The 19,724-nt window shown below is 48.2% G+C and overlaps 1 protein-coding gene across 1 annotated transcript in view; it reads right to left on the bottom strand.

Moving 5' to 3' along the window:
• PPP3R1 (protein phosphatase 3 regulatory subunit B, alpha) overlaps nt 1-19,724 on the bottom strand; it is a 575,346-nt gene that overhangs the window by 178,483 nt on the left and 377,139 nt on the right. Inside the window, exon 4 of the mRNA XM_069608143.1 lies at nt 1,672-1,731. Coding sequence (XP_069464244.1) covers nt 1,672-1,731 — 60 coding nt within the window. The remainder of the gene's footprint in view (nt 1-1,671; nt 1,732-19,724) is intronic.

Raw genomic sequence — 19,724 nt, 5'->3', positions numbered from 1 at the left:
GTTTAGCATGGCTATATTAGACCAGACTGCATTTGAGACCAGTTATCGTTGGTCGTAGAGTGGAGTCAGTTCCTTATTAATGTCTTTCGTAAATTTACCCCATACAGGCTCTTCATGGACTGCCATCAGATTCTCACCCTCAGCATAACATTCCTCAATAAATCACTGGCCTAACAGGAGTAATGTGGAAGGCATCCCCTTCCTCAATGCAGATTTTTGACAACTTTAGAGAGGAACTTTCCCCCAAGAAAGGTGGGTGTATTCCAGAGAGAGGAGTTGAGGCTGTGGCATCATCATCTGAAGGCAGAGTCGCACGGCACTGGGGTGAAGCTCTGTCTCATGCTGGAGCCAGAAGCAAACCAGCAGACATGGGGTTTCAGTCCAAAAAGGAACCTCTGCTGAGGGGGTGGGGGCTGAGATTTCCTTGGACAAGATGTCAACAATCTGCTTAAGTTCTCACTCCTGAGTAGAGCTTTTGGTTGAGAACAGTAGCTGCATGATGGGTGGGGATTCCTCGAAGGTGTCCCTGGAGTGGGAGCAATGACTCAACTTCCCAGAGGTAGAAGAATGGTGCCTGGCAGAGTCACTAGGAGAACAGGAACACTTTCTCTGGTTCAGAAGAAGAAAAATCAAAGGATGTTCCTTCACTGGTTCTTACAGCATGTTCTTCTTGACCTTCGAATCCAGGCACTTTGAAGTGGTTCTCTTACCACCCTTGTTGTAATAGGTAAAGAGCTTTTTGGCCACTCACTGAAGCTTTTGAATCCATCATTAGACAGAAGTCATAATCCTCCACATTGTGGTCCTTCTTGATGCAGCAAAGGCACACCTTTTGGGGATCCAACATTGATGTTTGCTTTCCGCAGTCCGAGCACAGCTTGAAGGTCAGAGGTTCGGTATGATGCAGTAAAGGATTTGCAAAGGTAAGTGGCATTCCAGAGAAGTACAGAGTGCAGGAGCTCCATATATACTCGCCCAGAGTCCCCGTCCGGCGTCTGGGCAGGCAACGGTGCTGGGCTAAGCAGATGAGGATCAGCAGTGCACCCTTAGTGGGTGAAAAGGTTTCCAAAGTAAGTTGGCACTGTAGAGAGAATAATCGAAGATGAGGCACCTGTGGGAGAAAGGAATCTACTAGAACATCAATACACGTTTTAAAGCAAAGGATACTAATGTCAGACATGTCCTTGAATGACAGTTTACAGGACCCTTTGATGCTAGACAATGCAAAACTGAAGGAGTTTTACTATCAGCACATTTCTAGGGACATAGAAATCATTAAATAAAAATGCATCCACAATAACTTCCAGTGAAAAAAAATTAAATAGTGATTAATATCCTGATGAAAACTACATAGTTATATCTGCCACTGCTAGTAAGAAATGACATTGTATGTGATGGCTAGATGGCCACCACCACTAACGTATGAAAATCTCTGAACACTAAACCTGCAACAAATCAACTTTCACATTGCATTAAGGATATCTCCAACCACATATGAATGGATGTAAAGATAGCATGTAGGTTAATGAACGTTAATCAAACTGCAATTTGAACAGCAATTTGGTTAAGACTGCAAGGCAGTGGAGGGCTTGCTGTACACAACAAATACAAATCACAACACCTTTTTTACATTTGCTTCAAACATGCATTTTGTGAATAAGACATACTTACACCTCAATTTCTGCTCCTTGTCTCCTTTGACACTGAATTGAGATACACCTTCTATGAACTCTAGAAATGGGAGAAATATGTTTTTAAATAATCAACATGTATGGAAAAATAGTAACACCAAAACTATCACTGATTTAACAATTTGATCAAAGAAAGCTATTGACCTATAATGACAGAATTCAGAGTCTTTGTACAGGGTTTTAAAAGGTTATATCAAACTGTGTATGACAAAATTCAGTTAAGATGTTGAATATCAAATATAAGTCTTCTTTCATAAGTCCCCAATAAAGCATGCGATACTCAAAGCATATTGCATGAATTATTATTCTGGGAGTAATTAATTCCTTATGGAAACACTAAATGCCCTTTCAAATCCCTTCTAGAGAGCAACAAAAGGCTGCAATATCTACGGACCAAGCCATCAGGCATTCTACGAGTATTTTTTTCGAAAGCCATCAATGCTTGTTTGACACTTGAATGGATATTGCATCATGACACAAAGCCTTTCTATTATGCTACAGTTTTGTCTATGATGCAGCAGAAAGAAAAACAAGCGACCTCCAATTCCTGGTTTCCTAAGTCATGTGACAATCTGTGGCTCACTCCCACACTACAACAATAGATCTACCAGTCTCAAACTCTGATAATCCACTGCCATCCTCTGCTTCTGCTTTATGCAGAATTTCCAAGATCAGTAATGTTTTAAAAGCATTCACATTTTACATTAGGGACTAATGATCATTTATGTGGTTAGTACTAGTTTTGCTTATTCTTAAAGTTCATTAAACGGGACAAGAAATGGAAAGAGGAGCCTAAAGGGGTGTTATCGGCCACTTTTACTCCCTAAAAAAGGGCAAATACTCTCCCAAAAAATAATAGCGAGTAAAAATACTACCAACAAAAAAAATAGGAAACAGACACATAGAATCCCCCTTCTTTCAACCACACAGCTATATGGATGTGTTTGGACTAGTAGTGCATGCAGTACCACAGGAGGAAATTATTAGTGCCTGATCAGATGAAGTAAACATGGATCTTGTAATGCACACGAATAACTAGATGCAAAGAAATTACAAAATTATTCTTGTTTTCCATACATAATTTTACCCGTTTCTAAAATTGGACTTCCATTATTACTCCCAACTTTTAAATAAGGTGTAAAAATACTTGCACCTCCAAATGTTATCTGGAGCACTGACCCGAATGCATCTCAAAACAATATTTGGGACATGCCTAAGAAGTGTCTGGTGCAGTCTCACAATCCTAAGTAGCTAAGGAACATTTAAAAAATGTGCGGCCCAGGGAATTAAATGGAGTGGCCTTACAGATGTGGTTGAGTTTATGTATCTTGAATAAAAGAGTAAAATCCATTTCAAAAGTTGTTAAATATAGTTTAATGTGCAGGCAAAAAAGAAAATCGACTAAAACAAAAGATCTTCAAATATAAAATTGAAATCAAATCAGAATAGGCCAACGCACGTTCAAATCAGTCATTTCTTTTGCAAAAAAAATCAATGATTCCTTTGGATTCATTTTAAACAAGACTCCAATATAATAGATTAGAAAGGAAAATCAAATAATGCATTCTCTATTTTAGGACCATTTTGCTAAAGTCCAATAACGGAGGCAGTACAAAAACTTCACCAAGTCTGTACCACCTGAGACTGTGGGTACCATGGACGGAGCAACCAGGCTTATCTTACTTAGGAGGGAAGGTCAGTACAAAGAAATTGTAGCATACATATGGTACAACGAATCACAGATACACCAAGTATGGTAAAAATAATGGTATATTTTATATACAGTAGGCCAAGATAAATCTTGGGGGAAGAACTATTCACATAAGTAATAATAAACACATTTATAAAAACCAACACAATACTTACAGTATACACATCAAAGTACAACCATATTAAGAAAAGCATTCAGCAGTTCAAGGCGGGTCAAACCCAAGGTATACATTCAGAAAGACAATATGCTATTCTTGGGGAATATGACCAGGTTAGTTACTTTTAGATTTAAGTAAACACAGTACCTCTGAAGAATAGAAGAGCTTCCGGGTTGATGCTTTCATATTGCAGCAGCACAGGACACGGCCCTTGAGTTCTTGGTCTGGAGATTGAAGAAATGTACATTGAAGGGAAACTGGCGGTAGTATCAATGGGGAAGGCTTCCAGCAAAGGATTCTTCTCAGCTTCTCTAGGCTCTAGATTTGGCACCCTTTTTCAGGAACCAGATGAAGAACGAATATCTCTAGTCGGATTCTCTTCACTCTCTGACCTGGACTCTTGTGAGGGGACTTCAGGGATCCGAAACGTGTCTCTGGAGGACCAGCAGGAGTATACCAAAGTTTCAGCAGGAATCAGACTTCAGAAGACCATGCACCGTACACTGGCTTGAGGTCCCTGCATATTGGCGGTTTGCAGTCCAGTAAGGTCACAGCATGTCGAGGGATGGCTCGTTTTGCAGGTCTTCTTGAGACTAGTGGATAGTAAAAACCTCTGGATAGAAGTCGTCGCTTTCGACTCCCAGGTGGATTAGAAGGAAGGGTTACACCAGGCTAAAGTTACACAACAGGCTCTTTGGTCGCTGGGAAATATTACAACAGTCTTTTCTTCATCTTCCCCTTCAGATTTGGTTCCAGACTTGTCAGCAGCTTCCAGTATCAGAGGATTTATCAGAAACTACAGCACAAATTCGGCAAATTCTCTGCAGTTTACAGAAAGGGGAAGTCTAGCTGTCCAATCAGGACAGTCAGCTCCCCAGTAGGAACGGTTTCCTTTCAGGCAAGGTGAAAGACAAATGGCTACAAGGTTTTGGACTCCGCCGCCCCCCCCCCCCACTTCCTGCCTTCACAGACACTCTGGAGCCTCAGCGAGGAATACAAAGGATTCATGCCTAGGATGGCAGAAGAAGACCCAAGAAACAACATGCAAACGAGAAATGGCAAAAAAAGAAAGTGCCCACCATTCTAGCAGAATGGTGGAACTCCTGTGCATTACTGCGGGCGATTTAACAGCCTGCAAGTAATAATAACAGTCTTAAAAGTAGTTTTACTGCCTCCAGTCATTCAGGTTAACTTGTAACTGACAAAAATTTTACCAGGTAAGTGAGAAAGGGGATACCGTGTATCTCTCTAACACCCCCCCATAGGGTGGTTGTGCTGGCTCACTATATAAAATGTAAAGGGGATGTAAATCCCACTTTACCGCTTGGGGACAGTAGTTCATCCAAGTACATTAAAGAGAATTTAAAGGGAAGCCCAAAGGCAACCCATCACCACTGCATTTAAATGCTTTGTGCTGCCGTAGTACATTACAGTCAGCCCAAAGGTTATAGGAAACCAACTCCAATCACACACTACGGAGAAACATAAGAAGGTCACCCATAAAAAGAGTAAAAGGCTATGTGGGGCGGGGGAGTAGTGAAGGTGGGGGGGGGGAGATTCCCACTCACCTAGGGGCAAGGGAAAAATTATCACCAAGTCCAAGAAAAGTTTTCTGGGGTTGACACAGGTCACGAAGATTTATCATGAATATAAAAATCGTACCCAATACTATTACTTTCCATAAATTCCAAAAGCCCAAAACAAATGCCATTCTAAACATGACTTATGTTGACACCTGTTAGGCAAGATTGTACGCAGTACCCTTTGGGTGCAGTACAATAACCTTGACCTCCTGGGAATAGGGACCAAATGGTACAAGTCTGAACTACACCGGTTGGTAGTGTGGCTGAGCAGCCAGGCTCATCTCAAGAGGGGTCAATGTGAGCAGTAATGTTGTGACACAGAGTTTCACAATAGCAGTTATTTCGAAAAACACTTCTACTCAAGGTTTCTTGATAAAGCAATTATTAATTTATTTCATAGTCTGTTGTATAAGCCTTCTTCAGAAAGGAGCAATATATGTCACAATTAAAACACACTTCAAAACCCACTCATCGTTTCTCTAAATCAGAGGACACCCATTGGGGATGGCACACAGACACTTCCTACACCCTCAGGTGACTTAAATAGCTAGGCAAAATTGAAAGGAAAATGTAAATCCGGATTGGCGAGCACAAAAGTTGCATCCGGAATAGATCTACCAATGGTGGATCACTGGGTGGAACATTTGCATACAGTTGAAGAGCTACGGTGGGCAGTAATTTGGAAACTGAACCCCACAACTGACAGTAACAAGGATAAGAAAACCTTATTGAGCAGAGAGCAAAGGTTAATATACCTGGCCAAAACATCGATCAAAGGGCTGGATGAAAAGCTCGAATTGACAGTCTGATCCATCCGAAAAATATTCTCTCTGGTTGTAACCAACAGTACAGATCATGAGTTCAGGCACCTAGATTTCATTTGGCAAAACGCCATAGGAACATGATCAAATGTTTTTCGAAACTTCAGGTAGAGGTGCTCTTCTACCTGCAGGAGGGAGCACCTTTGATCGTGCCGCAATCCGATTTTTCCATTGCATATAATATTCCATTTAAATGCGACGTACTGATGTAACTGCTGCAACCTCACTGTGCATCATTAACAATACTCTACGCAGTCATACATCGTTGTTTAGATTAACATCACAAACAAATGGTTTTAGACATACCAGCCATAACTGAGCTGAGTCACCCTGTGGCTAAGTAATCCATGGCGATGAACTATTATTGAGTGAATAGATCTAGACTTTCATCACGTGTAAATCGGACACAGTAGTAGCAGCCTTTGGGCAATAGGAGTTGCCAATTAAGTAAACGCTGCATATACCTTCAGCATTATATCAAATTAATTAGTAGGCATGCAGTTTTTTGTCCATCCGCTTCAAAGACTAGCAAGTCTGGACTTAACGGTCTGGTAATGAGCAGGGACTATAACAACCACAATACACCACAAAACTAACGCGCATTTGATCCACCCATCAGTCACTTAAGAAGCAATCAGCACACCCAAAGCAACCAGCTTTAAAGGGCACAGCGGAGATTGATTGCAGTGCACGCGTGGGACACGAGAAGAAGACGGGTCTGAAACCTTCGTTCAAAACGCAATGCGCTGCAGGATTTAACAATGGCAACTGACCTATGCTGAGGAAGAATTAATCCTACGGTAAGTGCAGAGTCTGCCGCAGTATGCACTTTTCAGTCGGCTCAACACAGGCACGTTTATGTCCAGTACCTCTAAACGCCTAATTAGGAATACTCTGGCAGACGGCGCAGCGCTTTCTCCCAGTTCACGCTTGTTTGTTAATTATCTGCAGGGCTCACACTCGCTTGATGTAACCGATACGGAGTGGCAAAGGACACGTGTAGAGAGGCAATCTCCAGGCCTATAGGACTGGATGGACGTATATTCTTAGTTAATGGCCCCGTGGCTTCGAAAAAGTCACAGGTGAATGAACAGACCGTTTTCTGTAAAATGATTATCCGTTTTGGTACGTGTACACATGACAAATAGGCTGATTCTATTGTTCATAGCTTCTCTGCCTCTATTTTTTCACTTCACAGTGTGGACCAACTATATCCACAGCCTGATGGCTGACGAGTCCCAGTGTTTATAACTAATTATCCCCTCCCGAGGGTACACAAGGCTTACAAAAAGGTACATGCAGTCCGTTTCTATCTCCCTGGACTATGCACTAATTATAGGGCACATGTAGACCTAAGAGCTTCAATTAATGGGTTGTTGATTGTCGCCTCTTTTCTTTTTCTCTTCATTATTTTTCTTGACATCCATTGTAGCACTAGCTCTTCGATTAATACGATAGAGATTAGACTTCATCAATGGTTACCCTGTGATTAACAGACGACTGCACATAAACGTTCAGACTTCCCGTTACACCATGGCCCGATGAATACAAGTATTCGCCGGCGAGTGTAGAGATCTATCCTAGCAATTTACTGAGTTTTATTCAGTGACCGGAAGGAACATCTTCCTATTGTGAATGCCCTTAGGCACATCCCGGGCATTGTTTGAATGAATGTGGAGGGACAATAGTTTTTGGTAATCCTTCATTTGGATGCAGAGTGCAAGAGGGCTCACTATCGTAGCTAACAGTGACCTTAAATTGATAGACTTTGGGGAGGGTTTAGTAGATGAAAATAATCGTGTAAAATGATACAGCACAAAGACTCTTGCCAACGGGTTTTTAGCAATTTAGTTGTTGTCCCTGGATGTAGTTATTAAAGACCCACACCAGATGGGCTGATTTAACTGCCCGTTGGGCTTAAGACATTTTGTAATCTTTGCCCCATTTTCATTCAGGTGGGAACACGCTTTCTCTTGAACCAACTGAGCAACTATCTCCACTGCAGTGGCAATTTATAGACCAGAGCGTGGACAATCTAATTGTTGACCCTTTATTTGGATCACTACCGAAGACCAGCATAGGCCTTCTGCATATGAATAAGATTGTGGATTTCATATACAGGCAAAATAGTTTCCCCTGATGAATTTCCCTTGATTTTTTTTATGAGTTTGATGTATGAGGAATGAAACATGTTGGGTTGAATGGGAATGGAGTATTAGTTGTGAATTAACTATTGAGTTTTTAAATATAGATGTTGGGCAAATAACTACATTCATTGTAGAATAACCAACAGGCCAGACCAATCATATCGTCAAGACAGAAAGCTCATTAGTTGTGTTTTCATTTTTTCCTGTTGTAATCTATATTGCCTGTCACTATTATTATTTTTGTTAGAATTTCCACAGAACATATCTTGTGTACATCCTCATTTATTGTGTATGTTTCCGAATTTTAAGTCAAGTTCAAAAATAAATTGTGTATTTTTTTCTATGATCTTGAGTAAATCCAGTATTTGGTTGAATATTCCAAATATGACAGATGGTTACCACTGAGCACCTAGGTCTTTAGTGGTTGACCTTCTAGACTGCCAAGTATTTAAGAGAACACGTTCTTAGTTCCCCCCCGGAATATATCACTGCGCACCAGCATTGTATGTTGGTTTATTTAGGTTGTACCTAATGTGGGGCGTGTAGCTGTGCCCTTACCTCTCTTTGTGAGAGATTGGACTTAAATAGCTAGGACACTGGGCATCTCATCACTGGTACATTTAGAGCAATACTGAGTTTGGTGTAAAAGATAGAACAGAGGAATAAAACAAAGGTCAAAAATATTCACAAACAGTTAAGAACTTTGAAAACCTTCCAATGCAGACAGAAATTAACCCTTTGCTGGGGGATGGGCCAACACACAATGTCAGAGGTAAAGAAGAGTCACTCAGGGAGCCAGTCTAGGGGAGCTGAAGAGCTTCTTTGTAGTTAAGTAAAAATTCTTGTAGTGTTTTTAGAAATATTTGTAGGAAATAAAACACTTGAAGGGACACAAGCTGGAAGGCTTGTGAGAGGCAAAGCTTTAGCAACTCTGCAAGGTAACCAAGACACGTCTCAACTGAGAGCAAGTAAGGCTACACAACACGAGGTAAGTTCTCTTAACTCAACAGTACCTCTGGTTAGAGGAAATGGTTCCAGCTGGCTTCTGTTCCTGTACAGCTCTGCAGATCCTGTTGTCCTTGAACCTATGTCATGGGGACAAGAGGGAGGACGCCTGGCGACTCCTGCTCTGCAATGGGAAGGTCAGCAGCAGCAATGGGCAAACTTCAATTCAGCGGTTCTTCGGTGTTCCAGCTGCTCGCGTCTGACAGTAAATAGCAACAATGTGGTTCTTGGATACCACTTCCGACTTTCCTTGCATCTGTTGAGGTGGCTCAGGCTTGGTCAGTCCTGCATCAGGGAAATCCGGAGGATCTTCCTGGCGCTCAGGTCCGACTTAAAAGCAACACACAAAATCTGGTGTTCCTTTCCCTGGCACTTTGGTTCCAGCAGCAGCAGAAGTACAGCCAGCTTCGAGAGGATGTCCGGACTGGCTTACTTTGGAGTGGATTGGTCCCACCAACTCAAAAGGGGGAAGTTGTCCTTGCAGGGTTTCTCTAGTCGAGGCAAATTCAGAGCTTCAGCACAGCAGCAGGGCTTCACCGGGCAAACCAACGATCCAGGAGTTGCAGCAGGCATCTCTTCCAAGTTCTTCTTCGGATTCCTTCATCCAGTGGTCGACTGCCTTCCAAGTCAAAAAGCCTCGTCTTTTATGCAAGTTTCTCCCGTTCATTCCAACCTAGCTATCAACCACACATCAGTGAGGCTGTTCTTGCCGGACAGCCAGCTGGCCAATCACATTTGGGTGCATTCCTGTACCCCAAGGGGATTAAGCACAGGGAGTTTTGGGCACCTCCCTCACTTCCTGCCCCTGCCAGAACTACTGGAGCCAGGAGGCAGGCTTCACTCATGAATCCCACCAAAGACAAAACTAACAAAGGGACCAAACCTGGTTTGGCACGCAGAGTAAATCTCAAGAAGGACCTTTCCAACAAGAAAGGGCAAAAGAGGACCAGTGCCATTTTGATCATGGGTGCCTTACTGTGGCTACGAACGCAGCCCGTGGTAAAACACACAATGGTAGTAAAAGGTAAACCACTGCAACCAGCCATTAGTTGTAGAAAGGTTAACAAAAATGTTACATGAGAAATTAGACAAAGGGGATACTAAGTAAGGAACAAGTTACTTACCTGTAACTGTTGTTCTCCAGCATGGGTCTGGCATGGATTCACATGCTCATGAATATTCCCCGTCGTCAGGCTGGGAATCCTCGGTAAAGAAAAAACCAGTATCAGTTTCGTTTCTGATCTGTCTTTCGTAGTAATAACCAATCACTGGTCTCTGCGTCATACTGACCACAGCCAATGACTGCCCTCTACCTAAGTACCGCCTCTGGCAGCCATCTTCAGATTTGGAAGCACGTGAAGTGGCAGTATGACCAAGTGAAGAGCCGCAGAGGGGTAGGCGGGAGGGTTCGCATGTGAATCCATGCCAGACCCATGCTGGAGAACAACAGTTACAGGTAAGTAACTTGTTCCTTCTCCAGCATGGGGTCTGGCATGGATTCACATGCTCATGAATAAAGAATATATAGCAGTATACACATGCAACAACCACGGGAGGTGGCAAAGGCTCAACATTAAGCATAGCATCAAACTCAACATTAAGCATCTTACCTCCTCACCAGGCTCACCTCAGGCGAACAGGTTGCGCAGCACTGCTTGGCCGCCCCTGGACTCCTCCCTGGAATCCCGATCGACGCAGTAGAACTTCGTGAAGGTGTGCGTCGACCTCCACGTAGCAGCCCTGCATATGTCCAGCAGGGGCACACCAGAAAGGAACGCCGTGGTAGCTGCGATCGCTCTGGTGGAATGGGCTCTCGGACGGCCGGGCAAAGGTCGGTTTGCCAACCGATGACAGTACATGATACAGCCGGAGAGCCATCTGGAAATGGAAGCCTTCGAGAGAGCCTTCCCCTGATTGACAGGTCCAAAGTTCACAAAAAGTTGTGACGTCTTCCGAAAACACTTCGTGCGGTCCACGTAGAACTTCAGCGCTCTAGCTACATCCAGCGAGTGCAAAGTCCTCTCAGCCGGCGACGAAGGCGACGGGAAGAATACAGGCAACACCAAGGGTTCGTTGAGATGGAATTCCGACGGTACCTTGGGCATGAAGGAGGGGTGCGTCCTGAGCACTACCCTCGTGTCGTGGAAAGTCAAGTACGGGGCCTTGCAGGAAAGGGCCTGGATCTCTCCCACTCGTCGTGCGGAGGTGATGGCCACAAGAAAAGCAGTTTTCCACGATAGAAACTTCAACGGAGCCGAGTGCAGAGGCTCGAACGGAGGTCCCATGAGCTTGGTCAGCACCACGTTGAGCTCCCACGCCGGGGCCGGAGCCTTCACCGGCGGGAACGATCTGAACAGTCCCTTCATGAACTCTTTCACCAGGCGATGAGACCACAAGGACGTCCGCACCGTGGTTCTGGTGTATCAGGAGATCGCAGCAAGATGAATCTTGATGGACGCGTGTGCCAGGCCAGCTTTGGCCAGCGTCAGCAGGTACGGCAGTACTTGGGGAGCCGTAATTCGTAGAGGGTTAATCTTCTGTGCGTGGCACCAGACAGAGAACCTCTTCCATTTGTGTCCGTAGCATTTAAGAGTCGAGGACGCCCTGGCCTTTGCAAGAACCTCTCTGCAGTCGGCCGGTATGTCGTATCCTCCAAACTCTAGCGCTGCAGGAGCCAGGCCTGCAAGTTCAGCGACTTCGGGTCGTGGTGGAGGATGGCGCCTCCTTCCCTGGAGAGTAGATCCGCGTCCGCCGGCAGCTTGATCGGCGGGGACGCTGACAAGTCCAGAAGGTCCGGGAACCATATCTGCCTCGGCCACGAAGGTGCGCCGAGGATCATCCTGCACCGTGACCTCTTGAGCAGGTTGACTAGCCGGATTAGCAGAGGCAAGGGAGGGAACGCGTAGAGGAACAGGCCCTCCCAGGGGAACGAGAAAGCATCGCCCATGCTCCTCGTCTGGGGAAACCTGCTGGCGAAACTCCGGCACTTGGTGTTCGTCGCCGTCGCGAACAGGTCGATCTGGGGTGTGCCCCACCGTCGGAAAAGGCGATCCACCAGATCCTGCCGTAGTTCCCACTCGTGGCACGAGCGCAGCTCCCTGCTGAGTGAGTCGGCGATGGTGTTTTTTATCCCTGCCAGATGAAACGGCACCAGAAAAATCCTTTGGGCGACGGCCCAATGCCACAGGTCCTGCGCCTCCTTGGACAGCGCTGGGGACCTGGTTCCTCCCTGTTTCCTGATGTAAAACATGGTGGTGGTGTTGTCGGTGAAGATCCTCACCACCTTGCCCTTGAGGGACGGAAGGAAAGACCTGAGGGCCCAAAACACTGCACGGAGCTCCAGGACGTTGATATGCAGGGACTTCTCCGTCGGGAGCCAGAGTCCCTTTGCGTGCAGATTTTCGGTGTGCGCTCCCCACCCTTCCAGGGAGGCATCCGTAGTCACAGTCTCCTGGTGGGCTGGGGTCTGGAAGTCCATGCCCGCCGTCAGATGCGCGTGGGTGCCCCACCACCGTATCGCTCGTCGGAAATTCTCGTCGAGCTTGATCCTTTCCTCGAAGCTGCCCGTCGTCTGGATCCAGCGCGCATCCAGGAATTCTTGCAACGGGCGCATCCGGAGCCTGCACATGGGAATGAGGTAGATGCAGGAAGACATCATCCCGAGGAGGGACTTGATGGACCTCACTTTGGCCGCGTCGGCCACCAACATCCGTTGCACCTTGCCCAAGATGGTCCTGGTCCTCTCCTCCGACGGGGAGGCCAGAAGGGACACTGTGTCGAGCCTCGCTCCCAGAAACAGTGCGACTTGCGCGGGCACCAGGTGGGATTTGGCGTAGTTCACGAAGAATCCCAGGTCCGTGAGGAGTTGGACGGTCCTTGCCGTGTGAACCACGGCGAGCTCCCTCGTCTTGGCGCGGATGAGCCAGTCGTCCAGGTAGGGGTAGACGTGGATCCCCTCGCGGCGCAGCTGCGCCGCCACCGGTGCGAGGCACTTGGTGAATACCCTGGGTGCCGACCGTAATCCGAAGGGGAGGGCTCTGAACTGGTAATGACGCCCTTGGACCACGAACCTGAGGAATTTTCGGTGCCCCTTTAGGATGGGAATGTGGAAGTAGGCATCCTCCAAATCCAACGACGATAGGAAATCCCCTTCCTCCAGCTGGCCCAGGACGTGCTGGAGGGTGACCATCCGGAACTTCTGCGCCTTGATGAACTTGTTCAGACGTCGGAGGTCTAGGATGGGGCGCCATCCTCCCGTCTTCTTCTTCACGAGGAAGTATCTCGAGTAAACTCCGGAGCCCCGAAGCCTCTTTGGGACGATTACGATGGCGCCCTTCCTGAGCATCGCCTTTACCTCCAGGAGAAGTTGAGGGACGTGAAGTTCTTTCCTGGCCACGGGGGGGACGCGCGGGCACCTTCTTTGAAACTCGAGCGCGTGGCCCCGGGCCAGGGCGTCCAGCACCCAACGGTCGGTGGAGATGGACTCCCACACGCTGACGAAGCCCGCCAGCCGGCCTCCCACCGGGGTACTCCGGTGGGGGCCCGACCCCACAGCCGGTTCAATCCTGCTTGGACGCGGCCTTGCCGCCTTGACCTCCTGGGCGACGACGGCGGGGTCCGCTAGACTTGCCTCGTCCTCTGTAGGCCTCTTGCGACGATGAGCGGGCCGCTTGACGGTAGGAAGCGAAACCGCCGCCGGAACCTCTGGAGGCGCCCTTGCCTCCGCTGCTCCGAAAGGGCGTCCGACGTTGCTGCAGAACTCCGAGGGCCCGGGCCGTCTCAGTATCTGCCTTGATGGCCTGAAGGGAATCGTCCACTGTCTTCCCAAACAGGTTGTTCCCGTCGAAGGGCATGTCCAGGACTCTGGTCTGGACGTCCTGCCGGAAGTCCGTAGCTTTGAGCCATCCACGACGTCGAAGGCAAACGCCGTTTCCCAGCTGGCGGAACCCAGTGTCGGCGATGTCCGTCGCCACGGTGATGGCGTGGTCGGAGGCCACCTCACCTTCCTGCAGGATCTCCAGGGCCTCCGCCCTCTTGTCGTCCGGCAGAAAATCCAGCAGGGGAGCTATCTTGTACCAGAGCTCCCTGTCGTAGCGAGCCACGATAGCCAAGGCGTTGGCCGCTTTAATCGTCGTTGCTGCCGACGAGATGACTCTACGTCCCATAGCATCCAATTTCTTTCCCTCGCCGTCCGGCGGGGAAGTTGATGTGGATGCCGCACCCCCCCCCGCTTTCTTCCTGGCTGCCGCGGAGACGACGGAATCCGGGGTAGGCTGCGCCCGGAGGCACAGGGGGGCCGTGTCCGGGACCCGGTACTTTTTCTCGTACCGGTCTCTTCTAGCTGGCGTCGTGGAAGGGTTCTTGAGGAGGGAAAGGCCCTCATCCCAAATGTCGTCCAACAGAGGCACTGCGAGGACCGTCTTCCTCTTGGCCTCGCGCCGCTGATAAAGGAAGCCTTCCTTTTTCTTCTCCTCAGGGCAGAGTTGGAAAAGCTCGGAAGCCCTGGAGATCATGGAGTGGAAAGATCCGATCTCGTCGGGCGGAGAAGCCCTGGCGGGAGGCGACGACGGAATATCCTCGTCGTATGCCTCGTCGTCCGTACCCGTCGCTGCAGTGTCAGTCCCCGTATCATCCCCTCGGGTGGACGGGGAGGAGGGCTGGACGGTGCGCGACGGTTGAAAAGGAGGTGGAGGATGGATCCTTCTTTTCTTGGTAGGGGGAACACCAGAAGGTCCCGGTTCTGGATCCCCCGACGGGAGAGGTTCCTCCGTCGGTAACGGTAGTCTCGTCCTTATCTCGGAGCATAAGGACTGTATGGCCAACAAAATGGCCGCCGAGTTGTCTTGCGGCGCTGGCAGAGGGGAATCCGACGGGCGAGCAGGGGCCCCGTCGGTATCCTCGACGATGTCGTCGTCGTCGTCACCTGCGTCGGGGTCCATTCCGACGGGCTGGCCTTCTTCCACGCCTAGGCCGTGGCTTAAGACCTCGATCAGCTCCTCTTCTGAGGTTGAGGCCGAATCTACGACGACGCCCTGCCCCCCCTTCTTCCCCACGGAGGGTTTCACGGGGGTCCTATCGATGGGCACAAAAGAAGACTCCCTCCGAGGAGGCAGGGAGATTCTGGGCCCCGAGGTCGCCACCACTGGCGCAGCCTCCACAGGCTGAGCCAGGGCCGCCGCGACCGTTTCGATAGAGGGCTTGGTCGGATGGATCAAGGCCTTCACCACCTTAGGTGCGCTCACCGCCTTATCCTTGAGGGAGGGGGCACTGCCACGCTCCTCCTCTGCCTTAGAGCTCGACCGGGGCCTCTCCAGGAGCTTCGCCGGGTGCTCGGCCTTCCTCTTACCCGACCCAGAGCGTTGGCTCGTGGTTGATGGTGCCGGGGAGGGTGCGCCCTGCCTGGCGCCCGTAGAGCCCGACCGTTCGGCGCTCCCGGTACCAGCGGACTCGCGGTGCTTAGCCTTATGTTTGGCCCCCGTCGCCGGGGCGCCCTCAAAGGTCTTAGAAGACCGCTCGGATTTCTTCTTCTTCTCGCCAGACGGGCTCTTACCCTCCAGCCAGTTGGCGAGACGTTGATGGCGGTCCTTCATGGTCCGTTCCGACATGTTGCCGCAAAACGCACAGTCCTTTTCCACGTGCGTCTTGTCCTCATGAAGGCAGTAAAGGCAGAAAGAGTGTTCGTCCTCCTTAAAGACGTTCTGCAGCTGGCATCCAGGGCAGACCCTGAACAGCTTTCCGGGCGTCGAGCTTCCCTTCTCCTGGGCCATCTCCGAGACCGGGCCTGAGAAGCTTCTGGAGTCCTCTGAAGTGTAGCTCGACGAAATCTTCACCCTTGAGGGGCGCAGACGAATCCGACACGGGTCCCCGTTGATCGGATGTAGGATCGGTGGAGCTTGAGGCTCTTTTGACCGAAAGAATCGAGTTTTTGTGAAAAAAACGCGAAAAATTAGCACTAACGCTCGAGAGCAATAGCACGAGGATCCCAACACATGAACGTGCGGTAAAAATCTGAAGATGGCTGCCAGAGGCGGTACTTAGGTAGAGGGCAGTCATTGGCTGTGGTCAGTATGACGCAGAGACCAGTGATTGGTTATTACTACGAAAGACAGATCAGAAACGAAACTGATACTGGTTTTTTCTTTACCGAGGATTCCCAGCCTGACGACGGGGAATATTCATGAGCATGTGAATCCATGCCAGACCCCATGCTGGAGAACTCCTACAGCACCCTATGTAAGATAGTTTGTGCTGGCTCTAGAAAGTAAAGTCAATTTCACTTCAGTACTCTTGGAAACAGTTTCACCAAGCGAAGGTATTTAAACCTTTGGGAAATCTAAGAGACTTCCCAGTGCCACTGCAATGAAGGTGCAGTGTCTCACAATGTAAACATGATGCCTATGGAGTTCGTCAGACTCCAAAGTTAAAAAGAAAGTCTAAATAAAAATAAAAATACATTAGAGATAAAAAGTCCTAAAGTCCAGCAAAAGGAGCTGGGGGTCTCCAAGGTAGAAGGGAATTAGCATATATTTGAGACTTCTCCCTGAATTAGCATATATTTGAGACTTCTCCCTACCACCACCTAATGGGGAATAAAGTATGGTCACTTACTAGCTTGTCATATATGTAATGCGCTAGGAAATACGGTCGGAGAGGTCAGTTTGGAGAGCCCAGCCCGTCAACAGGAATAGCAAAAACAGACAGTCCAAAAAACAACAAAAAAATAAAAATAAAACACTTAACTTTGAAGCTGCCACACTGTTCAAAAGCCACACCCTTTCAAATGGTCTTCCCCGTATCTGGCCACTGACTGCATCGGGTCAGTGAGACATTTTACTGTGGTAGGTTTGGTAGGGACATATTTTTAGAATAGGGCTGGATGGGGGGGGGGGGGGGGGGTCGGGGAGGGGCTAAGTGGGCAGGGGTGGTTTAGGATGTAAAAACCACTGTATAATACGGTAAGCTCTCCCGGGTGAGATTTGCAACCAGTACCTCCACGTTCTGTGAATTCCTGACGTTCCTTTGCTGCTGCAAGAGGGCCCCTTGCATTTTATGTAGAGACTACTTAAAAGGTTTTGCGGGTAATGGGGGCTGTTGCAATAGGGCCGTATGGGGTGCTAAGTCAGGTTGGGCTTGTTTATCAGGGGTGGATTAGCATGGTGAGGGGGAGAGGGACTGGCACCAATAAGCAAACAGCTGTAAAATGCGGCAGGCTGTTTCACGGGGCCAGATGTCACAGATCAGTTTTGCAGCCAGTGCCTGCATGTTCCTGGGCATCCTTGTCGTTGCTTTGCTGCTGTGAGAGGCCCTTGTATTATATACAGAGACTACTTAAAAGGGAATTATGTTTGGTTAGCTTGAGTGGCCATGCAACAGAAACAGAACCACTATGGTATATTCAAGACCTAAGACTTGCTGAAAGCAGATGAGGAGCCATCTTCCCTTTCATCTCCTGGTCATTGATTCACATGCTGTGCATAGGCCGACATCTAGTGGAAGCTGCGGAGTATTACAGTTTGTTTTTCGAAACTCGAAAATGGGCATCGACACAGGGCGTGCCAGTAATACTATCCCTAGTACCCAAGATCCCTCACGCGTCTAGGATCCTCAGATTGTATTTTTACTGACATGAGGTAGTATGAGGAGTAGCGCGAGTACAGATAATCCAAGCAGATAGATAGAAAGGTAAGACTACAAGCAACCATGCGCCTTCCCTCAGAGGGGAGGAAGGGTGGGTCGCATGTGAATCTAAGTAGATACAATCATCAGAAATACGATTACGGTGAGTAATGTATCCCTTCTGAGGCTTGTGGAATCTGCTTAGATCACATGCTGTGCATAGATTAGCGAGCAGTACCTGAAGGAGGTGGGATGTGAGAAGGGTCATGAGCAAATAACTGTCTTAGAACCGCTTGTCCCACTTGTGTATCTGCCTTGGAATGGGTGTCAATGCAGTAATGCTGAGTAAAAGTGTGAATAGAACTCCAAGTAGCTGCTTTGCAAATGGTGTCAAGGGGTAAATTTGCAATGAAAGCCAGAGTGGCCCCAATGCCTCTAGTAGAGTGGGCTCTTGGCGTGAAAGGCAGAGTTCTTTCAGAGTGAGTAACACAGCTGGATACAGTTAATAATCCACTTCGAGATGGCACCTTCAGAGACGCGATCCCCCTCTTTGCCTGTAGCTACGGAGGCAAACAGTTGATCTGTTTTTCTTAGCGGCCTGGTCTTTACATAGTAGAGGACCGCCCTATGCACATCTAGGGTGTGTAGTTTCACCTCAGCCGAGCTTTGAGGGTCCTGGAAGAAAGCCGGAAGCTCGATGGACTGGTTTACGGGGAATTTAGATATAAACTTAGGTGAGAACCTAGGGTGTGTGTGCGTAAAACCAGTTTGTCTTTATGGACAGTAAAGAAGGGATCCTGCACTGACAGATCCTGAATTTCACTGACCATTCTTATAAAAGTAATAGCTACTAAGAAGGCCGTTTTATAAGTCAGGTGTTTGAGACTGCTTTTATGCATGGGCTCGAAAGGGGGTCCCATGAGCTTAGATAGCACCACATTAAGGTCCCACCCTGGTGGTGGGTTTGAAATAGGAGGGTGAAGTCTCTTTACTCCTTCCATGAAGGCTTTAACTACTGGTACTTTCCACCACGAGACCTTGTTATGGGAAGTGGTGTATGCCGACAGGGCTGCCAGGTGTACTTTCAGTGAGTTAAAAACCAATCCTGCGTCTAGCAGGTGGAGCATGTATGTAACCATAGTGGAAGGAGTGCAATCAACTGGGTTGATTTGTCTACTCTGGCACCAGATAACGAATCTCTTCCACTTGTCAAAGTAACAGTGTCTTGTGTTTGGTTTCCTAGATTCCTTTAGGATGTCCATACACCTCTGTGGTAAATTGAGATGTCCAAACTCTATGACCTCAGGAGCCATGCTGCCAGGTTCATTGAGTTGGGTTGCTGATGCACTGTTTGACCTTGGTGCTGGGACAGTAGGTTGTACCAGGCTGGACGTTTGATGGGCTCGCACACCGCCATCCTGCGTAGGTGTGGGAACCACGGTTGTCTTGCCCACATGGGAGCAACTAGGACGAGCGTCATCGACTCTCTGTTCATCTTGTTCACCACCTTCCTGATGAGGAGTTGGTGGAAAAGCGTACGCAAACATCCCTGACCAGTTCATCCACAGGGCGTTTCCTTGGGAGTCTGGTTGGGGGAACCTGGATGCAAATCCTGGGCATTGTTTGTTTTCGCTTGTGACGAATAAGTCTATAGTGGGGAAACCCCACTGAGAGAAGATATTTTCTACGACCTCTCTGTGTAGAACCCATTCGTGTTCCTCTGGGAGGGAGTCTCTGCTCAGAGCATCCGCTAGGGAATTGAGCTCCCCTGGAACATGTTGTGATGACAGGAAGATGTTCCGTCTGAGTGCCCATATCCAGATTTTCTGGGCAAGCTTGGACAGATTTGGCGAACGAGTCCCTCCTTGCTTGTTCAGGTAGAACATGGCTGTTGTGCTGTCCGTCCGGATCTGCACTGACAGGTTTAGTAGGTGGGGCTCGAACGCTTGAAGCGCTCTGAATACTGCCAGAAGCTCTAGCAGGTTGATGTGGT

This window comes from Ambystoma mexicanum, chromosome 4q (genome assembly GCF_040938575.1).
Source record: "Ambystoma mexicanum isolate Mex_15411 chromosome 4q, UKY_AmexF1_1, whole genome shotgun sequence".
NCBI classification, from domain to species: domain Eukaryota; kingdom Metazoa; phylum Chordata; class Amphibia; order Caudata; family Ambystomatidae; genus Ambystoma; species Ambystoma mexicanum.
The sequence above is the reverse complement of the archived record's forward strand: the minus strand, read 5'-3'. Positions and strand labels throughout refer to the sequence as shown.